Genomic DNA, 18,737 nt, shown 5'->3' with positions numbered 1-18,737 from the left:
AGAGAGAGAGAGTAAAGAAGGATAATCTTATTCACTTGATTGATTTGCTTATGAGAACATCTCATATATATAGTGGTTACAAGTATGATAATTGGTAGATGAGATATGATAAACTAATAACCCATTGTTTTGAGACCTTAACCCACCATGCATGCTTGTCCCTTGTAGTGGCATCTCCATTGTCTTGAGACCTTAACCAACCATGCATGTTTGTCCCTTGTAGTGGTATCTCTATTGTCTTGAGACCTTAACCCACCATCTTGTTTCTTATTGCTTCATTTTTACACCCCCACGGTCGTGCCAACGAAACACTCACATATAAAAGTATTAGGAAACCTTTTAAACAATCGAAGCCCTTCAGAATCTAAACCTTCAACGTGAATATTCAAATGCACGTGTCCTAGTTCTTTGTACTGAGTTCTAAGAAAACATATTGGATTCGAGTGTTAGATAGATCATTCGGTATCGTGTTTTGTTTTTCGCCACGTTGAATATTCGTATTTTCTGTTTTTCATTTTTCCTTCTCCATCTCCAACTTGTTTTTCCTCCCTAGACAAGAACACACTTTCCAGAAGATAAAATCTTATCATGTACAATCTCCTCAATTCATTTCTGTTTTATTTCTTCCTCTTTTCCTTATTTCACCATCTTCCTTGTGCTCTAAGTCAACAAGATCATACGTTATGTGAGACTATGTTTCACTGTGGGAACATCACAGCTGGTTTCCCCTTCTCAGGTGGGACCCGTCACGAAAGTTGCGGTCATTCATTGCTCAAGCTTCGCTGCAGCAAAAACACAACGTCTTTAATCATCTCAAACCATCCGTACGAGGTTCTCCACATAGATGAAGCATCTAAAACTCTTAGACTTGCCATAGCAGATCTTCGAGATTCCTTTTGCAACGCTACATTCGCAGATGCAACCTTGCCTCCCGAAATATTTGAGGTTTCGCAGATGTACAAGAACCTCACTGTTTTCCACCACTGCGACTCTAAGCTTCCTTACCGTTCGAGTTATACATGTCCTGGTATAGGTCCTATCGTAGTGTCTGAAACCCGTGACCGTGATTTTCATGACTCCTGCGGTGAATGTTTCACAGTTATCGTTCCTAAGAGCTTTGTTCCGGAAGAGAAAGAGTTGAACATGACTAATTTGGAAAGTGTTTTAAGTAAAGGATTTGAGGTGAAGGTGAAGATTGATGAGACAGCGTGTCAAGAATGTTCATCCAATCATGGAACCCATCAACCTAGTGGTATGTTTCTTATATAACCTCATCGTTTCATAGTCATCTCCTTTATTAATTATATTGAAGTGGTTCCTTTAGTTCTACTCTTATACATGGCCGGATCTGAAATTTTGAAAACCATAAACCGAATTTTATAAAAAAAACTTTTTTAAAAACAATTAGGAGGCCTTTAACTACATATATTTTCTTTTCGAATTTTGGGTACCAAGCCAATGTTTCATCTTTTTGTTTTCTCAGCTGATGAGCTTTACAGGCGCTGCAGTGCCCCGTTTAGCTGCGGCGATCAGAGTGGTCTCTTGTACCCGTTCTGGATACCTGACAGAGAAGAATGTGGCCACCCTGAATTCAAACTCGACTGTCACAGCAGTGTTGCAGAGATTAACATATGCTCTGTTAAGTACAGGATCTTAGCGGCAGACTATACACCTCGTGACATAAGATTAGCAAGATCAGATTATATCGGTGGTTTGTGTCCCCAACACCCTATAAACGATCCGTTCACCCAAAACGTCTTTGCCTTAGCTGGTGACGCCGGCATGATATCCATTTATCATGAATGCACACCGGAGTTTCTACAGTCTGTTTCTCCTTACGTGGGAGATCTTGATTGTGAAGTTAATGAGAAAAGTTACTATGTGACAAGAAACCTCTCGTCTCCTTTAAAAGACTTGGGTGGAACGTGTAAAAGAAACGTCAGTATTCCTGCATCTGGACCGGCGCTGAACACTCTGCAGAAGAGTGCAAGTCGAGATAATCTAAAGAAGGCTCTTAAAGAGGGTTTCAAGGTTGAATTTCACAGAGAATGTTCCATGTGCATGGACTCTGGGGGTGCTTGTGGATATAAGAAGGGCTCAAACAATTTTCTCTGCTACTGTAAAGATCATATTCATAGCCATACCTGCGGAAACAAAGGTAAGCTTTCTTTCATATATGATGATCTCCTTTCTTAATGTTCTTCCACAAGAACCAACTTTTGATTGGATCTTCCTACATTCCATTAAACAAAAAAAAAACTCCATTGAATGTCAAGTTCTTAGTTTCTAGTAAATAAAATGTTCTCTCTGCATTTTTTTTGGCTGACCTTTTCTTTTTGTCATCCTGTAGATGCAGGCATCTCTTCTCCCGCAAAAGCAGGTGCTTACCCTTTTCCTGTAATTTAGGGACACCCCATTTTGTTACCATAATCTTCTTATGAATCAAACAATTTATTTTCGTTTGGTTGATGTGGTAGACGTCAATTTACTGATTGTAATCTTATTGTCAGTACACTTATTACTTAATACATTCTTGAAGAGCCGTATATTATTCTTGCTGATCGATGATAATATTTGGTTTTTGTTTTCATCTCTAGGAATGGAGTATGCTTTTGGATTTGTGGGCATCATTCTTATAGCCGGAGGTTTGTACTGTGTTATCAGCCGGCGAAAAAAGACCTCAGATGATCCTAGCCAACTTAATCTAAAGGCCCTTATTCCACTGAAACACTATAGCTATGCGCAAGTAAAGAGAATCACTAAGTCCTTTGCCATAGTGGTTGGGAAAGGCGGATTTGGAACTGTCTACAGAGGAACCCTTTGTGATGGTCGTAGTGTGGCGGTTAAGGTCTTGAAAGACTCAAAGGGTAATGGTGAAGACTTCCTCAATGAAGTTGCGACCATGAGCAAAACTTCTCATGTCAACATTGTTACCCTGCTTGGATTCTGTGCTGAGGGTACCAAGAGAGCCATTCTTTACGAGTTTTTAGAAAATGGATCTCTTGATAACTTCATCTCTAGCACAAAGTCGTCAAATAAGAACTGGATGAAGCTATATGAAATAGCATTGGGCGTTGCTCGTGGTCTAGAGTACTTGCACCATGGATGCAGAACAAGGATTGTTCATTTCGACATAAAGCCGCAGAATGTACTCTTGGATCACAACCTTTGCCCCAAAGTTTCAGACTTTGGCCTTGCTAAGCTCTGTGGGAGGAAAGAAAGCATCCTGTCACTGTTGGACACAAGAGGAACGATAGGATACATTGCACCTGAAGTGTTTTCAAGAGTGTACGGTCAAGTCTCACACAAGTCAGATGTGTATAGCTACGGAATGCTGGTTCTTGAAATGATTGGATCAAGAGCCAAACCATCAACGGAAGAAACTGCATCTACCAAAAGCTCAGTATACTTTCCTGAATGGATCTATACAGATCTTGAGATGGGAGACAGTGGAAGGCCTAAGGGAAATGGAATCAACTTTCAAGAAGAGGAGATAGCAAAGAAGATGACATTGGTGGGTTTGTGGTGTATTCAGTCTTCCCCTTCAGATCGCCCATCGATGGACAGAGTAGTAGAGATGATGGAAGGAAGTCTTGATGCTCTTGATGTCCCTCCAAAGCCTGTTTTACAAGTGCCTCTTCTAGAATCTTCTACGCTTTCAGAGGATATTTCTGTTTACACAGAAGTATGTTCAGTGAATACTGTATAAAAACAAAAGAAACCTCCTCAGCCATATTAAATCACAGAAAAAGTAAATAATATTTATTAATGAACTATTGTGTCAATTTTCTCCTGCCTTCGCTTGTTTGTTGGCAAGTGATGCAACAAATTTCTTCAGATGTCTTATGAAAGATGGATAGTGTTCAAGGTCGCAGTACTGTCCACCTCCATTTATCCACAAAGGTTCATACTTCTCTTTGCTGAGTTCCCAGAGCCGTCTTCCATGCGAACAATCAACTACTTCATCAGCAGTTCCCTGAAAGACCAACAAGATAGTTCAGTGACTTGCATACAGAAACTTTCGCGGTAAATGCATAACAAGCTTTCTTGTGAAGAGAGCTATTCTCATAATGAAATGGGAGGCAAATAAAAGACAAAAGAAAGATATGATGCTGTCACTTACATGGATCACTAATACAGGACATGTCACTGCACCGATTTGTCAATATTCTTTAGAAACATGGAATTGTACAGGTGAGCAGGAGCTAGAAATGTAACCAATGTGGAAAAAAATATATAGCATCCCTAAATCACCTTGTAAATTTCAAACCAATATGTACATTTCACCGGATACAAAACCCTCATCCCAGACAGAATAGGACACTATAAAACCACGCCTCTCAAGTTAGGTGTGCGCGACGCTAGAGCAACCGTAGGTCCACTACCAACAGACTGACCATATAGTATCAGTTGATCATCTATAACGCCGTACATTTCTTTGAGGCATTTATAAGATGCTTCTATACCAGCATATGTATTAGACTCGCTTGCCTGATTCAAGTAACAAGTCTTATATCAATAACAAAACAATCATGGAAGTCTAATGGCTTATTACAAAACAAAGTAGTAAGAGCGGAACTATACATGTCCTGTAGACTGACCATAACCAGAGTAATCATACCTGATGGAAAAATAAACCATCAAACACAAAAACAGAGTCGCAATGGTTAAGTCAGTATGACAAAACGTTGCAATAGATTCCTCCCAAAGTAGAATCCGAATGATATTAAATGGAATAAATGCGGTGCGATTCTAATACTAACAAAAACCTATAAATATATACATATATATATATATATATATATATATTTGTTAATATTAATTGCTGTGTGTTGGTGTTTAGACTGTCACGATCCATTCGAAGCCGTAATCAACTTTCATTCATTACACAAGTGATATGGACTTAACTCAAACTTTGCTTAAGCAATTGACTTTTAGAGAGAGATTACACCCCATAAATTAACGCGAAGGCGATTGCTGAGCTCGACAGAAAGCTCAAATATTTGTCCCATATAGGCTGCGTTACCTTGAGAATACAGAACTGTGCCGTTAGCTTTGGAGTGTTTGATATAAACAGCTACGATCTCACTGCCGCAACGTGTACGAAGCTTCAGGATGTCTACGTCATCGCGGCGTGGGATTTCCGGAAATGGCAGAAAGGTTGCGAATATCACTTTGTCAAAGTTCCAAAAAGTCAAAATCAGCAAATAATATTATTAGGTGGATGAAGGTTGGCCATGCAACAATAAAATGACGTTTACAGGCTTCTTAGTTATTATGAAAATATATACTAAAAGATTTTTAAAAGTGATATCTAACAAAATTATTAAAGTTTAATATATTTTTAAGCAAAATAACTAAAAAACAATAAAGCTACTTGTGGTTATAAAAAAGTACTTTTTATTATGTCCCAAGTAAAACATTAGAAAATTTTGCATCTACGCAGTTACCTCTAAATTTTTTATTTCTAGTGTACAATAGTGTGTTTATGATTTTTTCGTTAATTGAGAGAACTCTTTTATAAGAAAAAAGACTAGATGCCATAAATTTTCGGGAAACATGGAAAAACAAGATGTTAGGCTTAAGATTCCAAATTATAACAAAATCTTATAAGTATAAATTTGATAAACTAATAAATTTCATTAGTTGGATTAGTTTTCCATAAAATTATATTTTAATAATAAATCTTAAGTAAATACATGGTTATATCCAAATTATAAATAATAATAATCTATTATTTATATAAGTAGAAACAAAACATAATATTTTTTCTTATATATTCACAAAGGAGTCGGCTATATATTTTTTTAACATTTCGATATATTTTGATAATGTTTAGTAAAATTATGTTTACAACTACAATTACATTTTAGGAAAAATATTCATATATATTAAATAATATATTATAACAATGTGAAAGTCGAAATTTTAAAATTAATTAATGTATATATTGTAAAATTATATTTTTATTTTATAAAAAATATTCCAAAACAAAAAATCTAAAAAAGGAACTTTTTATAAATTACTAACTCTATAAAGCTGCTGAATTCGAGGAAAGCAGGGCAACATGGAACAAACCAACACAAAGCCACAATCACGAAAGCACGAGCTTAATTAAGGACGACATCGAATAACTGAAGCTAAGGCTGAAATACAGAAGTGTTGAGTGCAGCAAACACCACCACCACAACCAAGTTAGAGAGCCAAAGACATTGACACAGCAAAAGAACAGGGAGAACCTTGATGATCGCCAGGAAAAACCGGCAAAGAGGACCTCTCATCTTACACACAAACACATCAATCCAACCAAAACCACCTGCAGACTACTAAGGATTAGACACTTCCTCCAAGAGAAAAAAACAAATACCAAAACCACTGCAACGTCTTGAGCTCTTCCTAAAATCGCGAAAAATTAAAGAGACTAGTTTGTAGATGCCACCGCAATAATTTTCAATCCAAAAGATGATCCTCCAAAATGAAACTAAACTGATAATAGGAACCTGAAACTAGAGCAGATAAGTAGGAGAAGCTGGTTCAATCACCAAAACAAAGCCTAAAAATGAGGTAGAGCTCAAAGTAGCACAAGGTTTGGCGCTGGTGAACAAATACAAACGATATTGATGCTACAAGACCACCATGTACCTAAACAAACCTGTAAAGGCCACCACCATCGACATAAAATTCACAAAAGAAAACTAAAGCCCACAAACCGACCATTGACTCATCGGTCTTCTTGCTCAACTCACCGCAAAGCCAGATTGAGAGGAGGGACCACTGCCTGAGCCATTGCAAACAGAACATACACCGTATGAGCTCTCATCGTCCAAAGCCGCAAGCATATTGAAAAGGCTGGAGAAGACCGGAACAAAAGCAAAGAGAAAGACGAGAGAAAAGAGAAAGTGCTTCGGGCACGGGTAAAGAAACTCCGGCGAGGTCACGAGAAGAAGCTTTTCGGCGAGAGAAGTGCATCACTCTGTTACACTGTGTAGGTTTGTTTTCTCTGAGTTTTAAGGCATCACCAGAAAACTATGGCATGTTTTTTTTTTTTTTGTTAATTTCAAATCATAGTCTTTTCCGAACTGGTTTGGTTTCAGCCAATCACCATCCTAATAAAACGGGCGGCCTTCGTCATGTCCGATCTAAAACATTCTGAGATTGGATTTTGCTTTTGTTTTTTGAATCAAAACTCAATTACTCACAAAAAAAAGAAGCAATTCTTGCAATTTTCACTAAAATTAAACTTGCAACTAGACATATCTATACCAAAGAAATTCATCACCAAAATCAAGAACAACATAGGGATTCACTAAAATTCATAAGTAACTTATTAAGCAAATTTAATCAATCGGAAAAAATTTGTCAAATCTTTTATTAACTTTATTGTTCAGGAATAGTTACAAGAACGGGGCGCCAAGCTCTTCGGAGTAACCTACATCGAAGTGTACCAGATAACATGGGCCTCGTTGCGCCGTTAAGGCCCATACGTCGACCCGTTGACTCTTCTCCAATACCTCCGCTAGTATAAACGCCGTTAACCGGTAACGCCCTCTCCATTTCATTCCCTGCATCGCCGCCGCCACGTTGGCCTTCCTCCACCGGAGGTGAAGAGACGAATAGCTCTCTCAGCTTCCGCCGAGATCGGATCTTATCTCTCTTCCCGGATAAGCCCCGGGCACCATCGGATCCCGTCGATTCGTCGGCGTTACTTTGGATCTCCGGTGATCGCCACCGATCTGATGAACGGGTGAGTAGCAAACGCAGCGTTTTACGGCGGCGGAGGTGGACGACCGGGCTGCGCGTCGGACTCTCAGCGACGGTGCCGCAGTGAGTGGCGAGGAGCTTGAATTTCTGCAGAGACATTGATTTGGCCTTGGGGTCTCTCCGTTGATCATCTGAAGGATCGGGTAGCGTTTTGGTTGATCTGGCCGATGATTCTTTGCTTCGTGCGAGTACTCATAGTGGAAGGTAAAGAATCTAGTGACTAGGATCGGCACCATTCTTGAAGAAGATAGGCTACACGTGGCAGTTAGAACGAGTGTGGTATCTTTTTAGCTGATGGAAATTGTCATTTGTTCCAAAAATCGGTTTATTCTTCGTCTAGATGTCCTTCTAGTCGACAAATTGGACTTGAATGCAGTGGCTGAGCCAGCATAATTTCTTATAGGGGGTCATTTAATAAATAATTATATAAAAATACTAAGCAAAAGTTTTAAATGGTCAATGAAGAGGTTAGAACATGTGACATGGGGGTCAAAGTAACGTATTTTAACCAAATGATCCAGAAAGAAACAGTGTACCTAAGCTAAATTCAATTTTTTTGTAAAATTCACAGGGGTCGCCAAGGAGATCCACTATCGCCCTACCTCTTTGTTATTGCTGTGAACTGCCTCTCTCTAATGCTAACACAAAGAAGCTATTGAGGGTTTCTTTTCCTATCACTATCAGTGCGCAAAAACCAAATTGACTCATCTTTATTTTGCAGATGATTTGCTAATCTTTCTAGATGGCTCTCTATCATCGCTACAAACTGTCTTGAGGATCCTAGAAGAGTTTGAGCTAAGATCAGGACTAGCGGTGAGCATGCAGAAATCTTGCTTCTTTTCCTCACGTCTTTCAACCTCAGAAATAGAAGCTATTCAGGCATCTACGGGAATGCCATCAGGGTCCTTACCCATCCGCTATCTAGAGGTTCCTCTCTGTACTAAAAAGCTTACACTACAAAATTGTGAACCGCTCATTTGTCAAGTGAAGAAATGATTTACCTCATGGAGTGTCAAGACTCTATCTTTTGCAGGAAGACTTCTCCTTATCAAAACTGTGATAGCTGGCATCACCACCTTCTGGTCTTCTGCCTTTATTCTTCCTAAGGCTTGCATTTCAAGGATCAACTCTCTCTGCGGCAGCTTCCTCTGGAAAGGAAACCTGGAAGGTCACGCGTCAGCTAGAGTGGCATGGTCAGAGGTAACTAAAACAAAAGAAAAAGGTGGACTAGGGTTACGTGACCTGCTAAGCTGGAACAAAGCTGTTTGCCTAAAATTCATTTGGCTCCTTTTCTTTCGGGAAGGATCGATTTGGGTGGCCTGGTTCCGATCGGAGATCTTAAAAGATGATATCAGTAACTTCTGGACAGTGGAACCAAATTAGTCTATGTCCTGGATGGCGCGGAAATTGCTGAAGCTAAGGGAAACAATTTACTCATGGATTCAGCTAAGAGTAGGTAATGGAACCAAAACTCGCTTTTGGTCTGACAATTGGTCTCCATTTGGGAACTTGGCTAACTATCTCTCAGCTTCTAAGACTTCGCATCTCGGTATCCCTTGGAACGCTTCTCTTGCATCTTGCTATGTGAATGGCTCGTGGGCTCTGCCTCCTGCAAGATCGGAAAATCAAGTAAACCTAACCTTCTTAACTACAATTGAACTGCTTGATCAAGATGATTACTATGAGTGGCGGGTTGGTAACAACACTTCCATTCGTTACTCCACATCAGAAGTATACAAAGAGATTAGGCCTTCGCACCCTAGAGTCTCTTGTTTTCCTTCGGTATGGATTAAACGAGGCATTCCGTGACACTGTTTCCTCGCTTGGCTTTTTGTTTTGAACAGATGCCCCACTAGAGACAGGCTTCATAGCTGGGGAATGCAAACGCCCACTACTTGCCTCCTCTGTAACTCCGCGGATGAAACCAGAGATCATTTGCTCTTCGGTTGCCCCTTCAGCTTCTGTGTCTGGACAATAGTAGCTTCTCGATGCCTGATGGCTGCTGTACCTGACTGGAACTCGACGCTACTGCGCATGCAGACTCTCCCGAAAAAAAGCAACGCTTCTCAACTCTCCCTCTGGTGCTGGCAGACGGCAATCTACCTGATCTGGACTGAGAGGAACGCGCGACTTCACAGGAAAACTTTCCGATCTAAAGACTCCCTGATTAAGCAACTAGACCACCTGATTCGCAACAAGATCTCCTCAATTAGGCCCTCTAACCAACGCATTTCCTCCTCTCTGATGCAGCTTTGGCTATCTACATCGTAACTTCCGTCGACATCAATTCCCCCGACTCCTACTATTCCATTGGTTGAATTAGCCAATTGGGTTCTCAATTATGGATTTTTTTGTGTCATATGTAATGGGTTAGGCCCGGTTAACTAAAGCTTTAGCTTGTAAAACATTTTATATTCCTTCTGCATTTATATAAGAAAGCCATGTTACAAAAAAAAAAAAATTAATTACCACCTATCGATTTTTTAAATATCAAAAATTCATGCATCTATGTACGGTTTTTCTTGTCTATAAAACTCTGATTTTTAGTAGAACATCTTCAACCCTTCTCCATTACTTTCTTTATAAAAATTATTCCATGTTATTTTTATTTTTCTTCTAAAATAGAAATAACAATCTTCTATTTTTACTCTGTATTTAGAAATTGATATTATTGAGAAATACATTGAAACAAAACACAACACAATTATAGAGTTCCTCTACTGTAAAAGAAAAAATAGTAAAATAGATTGGAGAAGGTCTTTTAACCCTTCCAAGTGTTGCAAAAAAAAGTCTTTATCCCTTCGGGTCCGGTCTTTTTGGAATAAAACTACAGTGTTAAAAGAGAAGTACTCAAATTGTCATTTTGACAAGTAGCCAAAAACGCAATCACACATATACACACAAACGATAAAGATCTTAGCTGAGCCAAAAATAAAATACAAAAGAAGATAAAAAAGAGTTTACCAGAATGAATTTATTACACACCACCGACGAGACCTGATTATACAATCTCTCAAAATGAACAAGCAGCCGTATCCGAACTGCTAGTACACTTCTCAGTATCCGGCGAAACCGGCGGAGGATCACTATGACTCAGTATTCCAGCGTCAACTCCTCTGCTTACCTTAATATCCACCACATCTGGTAACTTCCCGGCCTTCTCCCCCTTGATCCCTTTCAAAATCTCCACAATCTCATCCATCCACGGCCTACCTTCCCTCTCCTGTTGCAAACATCGGAACGCAAGCTCAGCCACCGAAATCATCATACGCTGCACTTCTGGATCCTTCTCGAATCCAAGACTCGGATCGACAAGTTCATGCACCGCATTGTTCTTGATCTTGGAAACGACCATGTTCGCTAAGTTGATATCGTGACGTTGTCTTGTGATATCCACGGCTTTTTTAGAAGAGATGAGCTCGGTGAGTACGACTCCAAAGCTGTACACGTCACTCTTCTCGTTTAGACGGTAACACTGGTAATACTCCGGATCTACATATCCTGGAGTGCCTTGCGGCATGGTGGAGACGTGAGTTTGGTCTGTTGAAAACAACCGTGAGAGTCCGAAATCAGCTACTTTCACCGTGGAGTTCTCATCTAGAAGAATGTTTGTTGTCTTCACGTCCCTATGTATGATCCCTACAACAGAACCAAATCAAATCAAACCACTTTTGGGACGGAAAATTAATTTTTAAATGGGAATATCTAAAAGCTGACTCTGGACCCAGAACTCCCACTTTTAACCAAAGAAAAAAAACTCTACTATGTTTCCTCACATGTCAGAGTACCATCTACTTAACCGCCTAAATATGAATAAATTAAAACACATAAAAAAGTATACCCATAAATCATTACATTAATTTTGTAAGTCTTTAAACTTTTATATAAATTTTGACAAGAAAAAAATTATTGATATTTGAATTTGTTGTTTTACCTGATTTATGGAGGAAGGATAAAGCACTTGCGGTTTCGATTGCTATGTTTAAACGAACTGGCCAACAAATAGGACGGGCTTCAGCACGATCACCGTGAAGATGGTCGGCCAGAGTTCCATTTGATATATACTCGTAGACAAGCAAAAGCTCTGCGCTGTGTCTCGATGTGCATCCGTAGAGAATAACGAGGTTTGTATGTTTCAAGGATTTCAAGATATCGATCTCGTTCTTGAACTGTTCAACGCGTTGAAGAGATTTTTCATATAGTCGTTTCACTGCTACAGCTCGTCCATCTTTCAACACGCCTTTCAGAAGAAATAGCCAAAAATGTTTGATCAGAATGCAAAATCTTTTGAAGTGGGTGTTAAAAAATGAGTGGTTCTTACCGTAATAGACTGTACCGAAGCCGCCGTTTCCAAGCTCTCTAGAGAAATTCTCAGTGGCTTCCTCGAGTTCTTCGTAGCTGAAAACTTGGACTCCAAAGTAGGTGCTTGCGTTTGTGATGTTAGGGATTGAAGGGATAAGAGCGTGATTGCTACGGCTTGAGATTGTTTTGGGAGTTGGATGGCTTGAGGCTTCTTTGCTTGAATAAGACGTTATTGGCAAGTCTTTGTTTGTGTATTGAGCTGCTTGTATCTTCCGCCGTCTGATTAGCCAGAGCGCGCATCCGGCTGTCAGAAATAACAGCACTAATACAGAAGCAATCCCGATTCCTAGGACAGAAAAAAAAAACAAGGCTTTCATAATAAGACTATTTGTGTTGTGATTCATATGGTATATTGTAATCAATTCACAGGCAAATCAAGTTTTTTTATCTTTTGAAACAACAGGAGAACGGTAAGTACCTAGTATAGCTCCAGTGGAGAGACCTGCATTAATGGAATGACACCATAAACACACAAAATAAGGTAAGTTTGATCTGAATACAAAACTGTTAATCTTACTGGAAACATTAAATTTGAAACTCATAAGGTCGATACGTGGAGGATTTGGGGTAGGGACAAACGGTGGTACTTGCGAAAGACATCTACTATAGAAGTTAGAACAAGTAGGAAATAAATCTTACCGTTGTTTCTACTACGGTTATTGGCCTTTTCTATATTATAGCAGATGAATCCACTTGAGCTCCGATTATACCCACAAGCACCCCCAGAGGTTAAGCAGATCGAACAATCTTGGTTAAGTCCAAGCTCGAAACCTTCTTCAAGAGCCTTCTTTAGATTATCTGTACTTGAATTCAACGCTTGCGTGTTCAGCGCGGGCCCAGATGCAGGAATACTGACGTTTTTATCGCAAAATACGCTGAGGTTGGTTAAAACAGGACTTATCGCTTGAAGCTGAGGGGACGAGAGGTTTCTTGTCACGTAATAATTTTTTTTGTCATCATCATCACCACCACCACAAGCAAAGGCTCCAAAATAAGTAGGAACATACTGTGAAAAGTCTTGGCTGCAGTGGTAATAAATTGTGAGCAACTCGGTGCTAGGAGCAAGTGGAAGGACGCTTTGGTTGAATGGCATATCTGAAGTATCTGTGGGACAAAGATCGCCAATAATATAATCCGATCTTGCCAGTCTTATGATACGAGAGTCATAGTTCGCCTCTAAGATTCTAAACTTCACGGAGGAGATACTTAGCTCTGCGAATCCACCACTACAGTTGACTTTGAACTCAGGGTGGCCACAGTCTTCTCTGCCAGCTATCCAGAAAGGATACAGTAGACCGTTTTGATTGCCGCAGGGAAACGGTTGACTGCAGAGTCTGTGAAGCTTATCATCAGCTGAGAAAACAAAAGAAGGTGTCACAAAGAGCATCCATATGATGATTATATGGAACATAGATTTTGTGGGGGATAGAAACAGATCGATCATTGTGTCGGGAGACAAAAATAGGAATATGAAGAAGAAGAAAAAAGAAGAAATATGGAAGAATTGGTGAATGTAATTCGCAAAAGAAAAAAAAAAAATTGATGAATGTCTTGGTTTTGAAGTTGAATTAAACGAACCTATGTTTGGTTTTTATTGACCAACCTTCTCTTTTTTATATACTATTAATATTCCTTTCTCGAGTTTTGTATCTTACAAATCCGAACTTTCTTTTGGAATTTGGTGGCTTAGAAGTTACAATGCAGACATGCTGCATGCATATTATTGGTAAAAAAAAATATTACTATTGGTAAACGACGAAAATGAAAAGTGGCATGATGGTTTGCTCATTTGTTAAGTTTCGTGTTGCAAGGTTCGACTGAGCTTTTCTCAAAAAAAAAAGAAAAAAAAGGTTCGACTGAGCCAGGTTCAATTTAAAAAAAAAAAACTTAGTATCATTTTTGGTTTATATTACGATTTAACTAACACTTGGAAAGTTGACCTGTGAATTTTTAATTTTGTGGATTAATTTACAAAAAAAAAAACATGACTTCAAAATCAGGTGCTTGGAATATTCTCTTATTTTGTTAAAAATGTTAAATATGTTTTGTTTTTTACTTTAACCAGCGCAGATTCCCTTTCTGATATTGTTGTTTATTTATTACAATCCATAAAGAAATTGCAATAATTGAAAGAAAGTGACGGTGTTTCAAGAAAAAAATGAAAGAAAGTGCAAGTAAATGATAAGTTAATGCCGATTGCAATAATAAGATTTCTAGCACGGTTCATGGCTGTTCTACCTGAATTATTTGAAGGGGATAGATAATGAATGTCCAAGAGGCTACTAGCTCTCTTTTGTGGACGATGAACTTCTCTTCTCAGCTATAGATTGTTTTAATGATGTGTTGCTATTCATGAGACAAATATTAACCATGTTTGGCATCTAGGATGGATCGCAAAAGAATATTTTTTACTGCCATTGATCAATGTTTTTGTGCTAAACCGAGAAATTAATAGAAACACGACAAGAAATTAGCAGTTAAAAATAAAAGACGAGCAATTAGCTTAAAGTTTTTTTGATTAATTAGGTGTTTTCTTGCACTATGTGCAGCAATAAAAAAATTTAATTTAAAATTTTATTTAAAATAAAATTTTGTTAATATTCTAGATTTTATTATTTTCTTACCAATTTTTTAATATAAATTTTGAATTTAGTTAAACATAAAATTAAGATAAAATAACATTTTGATTTATTTTAAATTATATTTAGGAAATATATATATATATATATATATTAAACTAAAATTTTAGACAGATTTTCATTTAATTTTGGTTAACATATATTAAATAAATTGTATAATTTTTCTTTAAAAACGAAATGAATTTTTTTATAATTATCAAAAAATAATATTAAAATAAAATTTATAAATATAAATAGGAATCAAATTTTACTATGATTAAAAATTAATATGTTTTAACAAAAATGTATAAACTTTTGAAAATCGTGTTTAGTAATAAAAATTGTATGATTATAAAAATTAACTAAATAATATTTCGAAATTTAGAAAACATTTTATACTTATTACATTATTTAATGTCTTAATCAAATATATTTATTTTATGATAATCATGAGTTATTTCTATATTTTAAAAAGTTTACCAAAAGAAGAAATCAACATTCAATGCAATTGTCATATCATATTTTACCATTAGTGATGTCATCAGTTATAGTATGCCACTAGGATAAGATCCGCGCTTTGTGCGGATTGAGTTATATTATTAAAATATTAAATATATTGTATTCACAAATTTAAGATTAATGTATATATTTTTGATTTTGAAGTTACACTAATTTTCAGAATATCAGATTCTTACTTTCTTTTTGATAACATAAGATGAAAATTTAAAATATGAAAAAGAAAATTAAAAATTGGATTAGGCTTATAATTTGAAGTATAATTTGGTTATGAGTCACATTAAGACAACATAAAATTTTGCAGCTCGACTATTATTATACTAAAGACCCAAATATAGAAAGATGATGGTATTATTTGTTTGTAACCGATATTTTGTATATGATGAAAGTTAGGTCAACATGATATATATCATTAACTACTACGAAAGGTCATTATTAATGTTTTCCTATACTACGAAAAACATTTAGGCAGGCCCCAAAGCTTTTTCTTAGTCTTGAATATAATTTGTTCGTAATTTAAGTTCTAAAAAATTGTGTTGCAAGGAAAAATATTTGATATATAAGTTCGTTTGGTAATAACAAAACAACTTAATTTGTGTATTAATATTTATATAAATTTCTGTAGGTGAGGAAGACATGAAAACCAAACAATGCTCTATTTTTTGTTTTTTTATTGACAAAACAATTTTGAATAAATGCGTCTCTTTGCTTATTTGCGATTAATAAAAAAAATCAACATTTAAAAAAATCATTACTTTCCGATTTATAGCAAAAGTAGGCAATACTTAGGCCATAAATATAGAAAACTTTGATTTAAATTGCTGTCCAAATAATACAGACTAAGAGTGTATTTTACACTTTTTAAAAAATGTTATTATGTTGGATCACAATATAAAGCAATCTTGAGTCATTTAAAGAAAGTCTCATTAATGAGATTGCTGAGTATACATTTATGTTTGGGTTAATATAAGTTTTTCTAGCAATTAGATTTTGGATTTTGGACTTACTAATTTTTCAATTGATTCTTATGTTGCTTTGTACTAGATTTTGATCCGCGCTTTAAAAGCGCGGGATATTTTGTGATTCAAAATTCCATTAAAACGTTACAAATATTTTTTAATTTATAAGAATTTTGAATATTTAAAACCTTTTTGCATTTAAATCAATGTATTTAAACCCAATCCAGACCCACGACCGACCTATCCCCGCAGTCAAACCAGTAAATCGAAGAATCCAATATATAATCATGTTTAGGTTTTAAGAAATATCCATTATTTAAACTTCTATTAAACTTGAAAAATAGCTAAAACCCTAGAAAACCAGTTTATAATATAACTATATATATTAAATTAATTAAAATATTAACATACGGTTCAGCCGCGGTCAACCCAATAATCCAATGGCCGAAAATAGTCGATTTCAGTGTCCAAGTAAAATTTAAAAACATTGATTTAAACATATTTTTACTTTTTATAATTTTTCTAATATACATTTTTATTAATTTTTACCAAAATGGTATATGATTTTATATACTAATTCTATGTATACTGATCACATTTCGAAAGCTAATATGATTTATTGGTTCTTTCTGATTGTAATATTATTTGATGACATTAAGCATTAATTTTTGATGAATGCGTTTCCATCTATTAATTTTAGTAGTTATATAGGATAATGTTTGTAACCTATAATTAATATTTTTGTACAATTATGCGTAATCTTGTGGAATATTTGGTATTTTACCACTTTAAAGATTACCAAATATACTAAAATTTGTTAATGTAAGAAAATTTAAGTTTCCTGAATATAAAATAGTTAAATATATTTAGGTTAAGTTATTATATTTAATTTATGTATTCCTTTTGTTCTGTGAAGATGGCTTAATTAACAAAAGCAATATGTAAAGTATATTTATTTTAGGAAGATCCATTTTGAAATATTGTATGAAAAGGTTTTTTTATAACTACTGTATATATACTTTGATTAACTTTGAGAGTACACGTAGTTTTTTATAACTACTGTATATATATATTGATTGAAATCGGAACAAACAAAAGAAAAAGAAAATGCTAAACAAAAACGGTGATTCAATGTATTGATCTTAAAACATAAAGTACAAAAATCAAATAATGGAAGAAGAAAAATGCCTAGATATTAAAGAGAGCAAGAAGTAAAAAAAAACTTTAAATGCTGAAATAAAATAGAAACAGTTAAATACAATTAACTGCTGATAGGAGTGGAATGTCTTTGTAAATAACTTAGATAATTAAGGGTAAAATTCTATTACGGATTCTACTTTAATAGTATAGATATAGGATAATGTTTGTAACCTATAATTAATATTTTTGTACAATTATGCGTAATTTTGTGGAATGTTTGGTATTTTACCACTTTAAAGATTACCAAATATACTAAAATTTGTTAATGTAAGAAAATTTAAGTTTCCTGAATATAAAATAGTTAAATATATTTAAGTTAAGTTATTATATTTAATTTATGTGTTCCTTTTGTTCTGTGAAGATGGCTTAATTAACAAAAGCAATATGTAAAGTATATTTATTTTAGGAAGATACATTTTGAAATATTGTATGAAAAGGTTTTTTTATAACTGCTGTATATATACTTTGATTAATTTTGAGAGTACGCGTAGTTTTTTATAACTATTGTATATATATTTTGATTGAAATCGGAACAAACAAAAGAAAAAGAAAATGTTAAACAAAAACGGTGATTCAATGTATTGATCTTAAAACATAAAGTACGAAAATCAAATAATGGAAGAAGAAAATGCCTAGATATTAAAGAGAGCAAGAAGTAAAAGAAAACTTTAAATGCTGAAATAAAATAGAAACAGATAAATACAATTAAGTGCTGATAGGAGTGGAATATCTTTCTAAATAACTTAGATAATTAAGGGTAAAATTCTATTAGAGATTCTACTTTAATAGTATACGGTTTAAATAAAGAAGACGTTGATTTATATAGCTATGAAAACCCAAAACCTAAATCCAAATGGTTTAGGAAATCCTATTCCTTATTTGAATTGGTTTACTTAGTCTAATCTTAATCCTACTTGTTTTGTTTTACATAACTTACTTACAAATCACAAAAATATTAAGGGGCTGTTATAGGTTTGTGAGTTTAGAAGACTTTTGATGATTATTATTATTAAAACAATTTATCAAATTTTAACAGAATTTAGATTTACCAAGAGTTTAATAGATTAGTGTAGATTTTTAGAGAGGAGATAATTATAAACTTTCGTAGAGTTTATCTTGAATTATTGCATAATAAAGATAGTATCGTGTTACAATATTGTGTTGCAACATATTCGTAATTATCCATTATTTGTTGCATTGACTATTCGTTTTCTATAAATTATATCCATGTGAAGACGTAACAATTCAGAAGCTTCTCCAAAATTTGCAGCTCTGAGGTACATTTATGTCATGTATAATTCTATGATTATATGCATTAGTT

At 35.4% G+C, this 18,737-nt stretch overlaps 5 protein-coding genes across 5 annotated transcripts; 2 read left to right on the top strand and 3 right to left on the bottom strand.

Moving 5' to 3' along the window:
* The first annotated feature begins 588 nt into the window (after window positions 1–588).
* LOC106300409 (probable receptor-like protein kinase At1g67000) lies at window positions 589–3,709 on the top strand. Its single transcript, XM_013736542.1, has 4 exons — window positions 589–1,252; window positions 1,484–2,158; window positions 2,351–2,380; window positions 2,598–3,709. Exons 1-4 carry the CDS (start codon window positions 589–591, stop codon window positions 3,707–3,709), a joined length of 2,481 nt encoding a protein of 826 aa, XP_013591996.1.
* A 72-nt stretch (window positions 3,710–3,781) lies between these two features.
* LOC106298019 (alpha/beta hydrolase domain-containing protein 17A) lies at window positions 3,782–6,671 on the bottom strand. Its single transcript, XM_013734125.1, is given in 7 exon segments — window positions 3,782–3,976; window positions 4,124–4,158; window positions 4,161–4,170; window positions 4,255–4,491; window positions 4,585–4,621; window positions 4,933–5,173; window positions 6,653–6,671. Coding segments are annotated over 7 exon segments (774 nt in total).
* A 534-nt stretch (window positions 6,672–7,205) lies between these two features.
* On the bottom strand, window positions 7,206–8,164 carry LOC106298723. Its single transcript, XM_013734867.1, has one exon. It carries the CDS (start codon window positions 7,858–7,860, stop codon window positions 7,378–7,380), a length of 483 nt encoding a protein of 160 aa, XP_013590321.1. The 5' UTR covers window positions 7,861–8,164; the 3' UTR covers window positions 7,206–7,377.
* Window positions 8,165–8,339: 175 nt separating this feature from the next.
* LOC106299470 lies at window positions 8,340–10,173 on the top strand. Its single transcript, XM_013735560.1, has 2 exons — window positions 8,340–9,390; window positions 9,606–10,173. The coding sequence occupies exons 1-2, from the start codon at window positions 9,350–9,352 to the stop codon at window positions 10,030–10,032; spliced, it is 468 nt and encodes a 155-aa protein (XP_013591014.1). The 5' UTR covers window positions 8,340–9,349; the 3' UTR covers window positions 10,033–10,173.
* A 435-nt stretch (window positions 10,174–10,608) lies between these two features.
* LOC106298892 (probable serine/threonine-protein kinase At1g18390) lies at window positions 10,609–13,654 on the bottom strand. The gene is made up of 5 exons (XM_013735022.1): window positions 12,763–13,654; window positions 12,542–12,565; window positions 12,083–12,409; window positions 11,696–12,001; window positions 10,609–11,400 (listed from the first exon to the last, which is right to left on the bottom strand). Exons 1-5 carry the CDS (start codon window positions 13,565–13,567, stop codon window positions 10,775–10,777), a joined length of 2,088 nt encoding a protein of 695 aa, XP_013590476.1. The 5' UTR covers window positions 13,568–13,654; the 3' UTR covers window positions 10,609–10,774.
* Between the last annotated feature and the right edge of the window lie 5,083 nt (window positions 13,655–18,737).

Source organism: Brassica oleracea, chromosome C6, assembly GCF_000695525.1.
Source record: "Brassica oleracea var. oleracea cultivar TO1000 chromosome C6, BOL, whole genome shotgun sequence".
In the NCBI taxonomy this organism is placed as follows: Eukaryota; Viridiplantae; Streptophyta; class Magnoliopsida; order Brassicales; family Brassicaceae; genus Brassica; species Brassica oleracea.
Note: the sequence above shows the minus strand (reverse complement) of the source record. Positions and strands in the feature narration are given on the sequence as shown.

What these genes read in the sequence shown, in the direction of transcription:
- LOC106300409 (XM_013736542.1), top strand. Translation starts at nt 589, where the DNA reads ATGTACAATCTCCTCAATTCATTTCTGTTTTATTTCTTCCTCTTTTCC. An exon ending in TGGAACCCATCAACCTAGTG is followed by an intron (nt 1,253 to 1,483) that starts GTATGTTTCTTA and finishes TTGTTTTCTCAG; the next exon opens with CTGATGAGCTTTACAGGCGC. An exon ending in CTCTTCTCCCGCAAAAGCAG is followed by an intron (nt 2,381 to 2,597) that starts GTGCTTACCCTT and finishes TTTCATCTCTAG; the next exon opens with GAATGGAGTATGCTTTTGGA.
- LOC106298723 (XM_013734867.1), bottom strand. Translation starts at nt 7,860, where the DNA reads ATGTCTCTGCAGAAATTCAAGCTCCTCGCCACTCACTGCGGCACCGTC.
- LOC106298892 (XM_013735022.1), bottom strand. Translation starts at nt 13,567, where the DNA reads ATGATCGATCTGTTTCTATCCCCCACAAAATCTATGTTCCATATAATC. An exon ending in TAACCGTAGTAGAAACAACG is followed by an intron (nt 12,566 to 12,762) that starts GTAAGATTTATT and finishes CCATTAATGCAG; the next exon opens with GTCTCTCCACTGGAGCTATA. An exon ending in ATCCTTCCTCCATAAATCAG is followed by an intron (nt 11,401 to 11,695) that starts GTAAAACAACAA and finishes GTTCTGTTGTAG; the next exon opens with GGATCATACATAGGGACGTG.
- LOC106299470 (XM_013735560.1), top strand. Translation starts at nt 9,350, where the DNA reads ATGGCTCGTGGGCTCTGCCTCCTGCAAGATCGGAAAATCAA. An exon ending in CTGCAAGATCGGAAAATCAA is followed by an intron (nt 9,391 to 9,605) that starts GTAAACCTAACC and finishes TGTTTTGAACAG; the next exon opens with ATGCCCCACTAGAGACAGGC.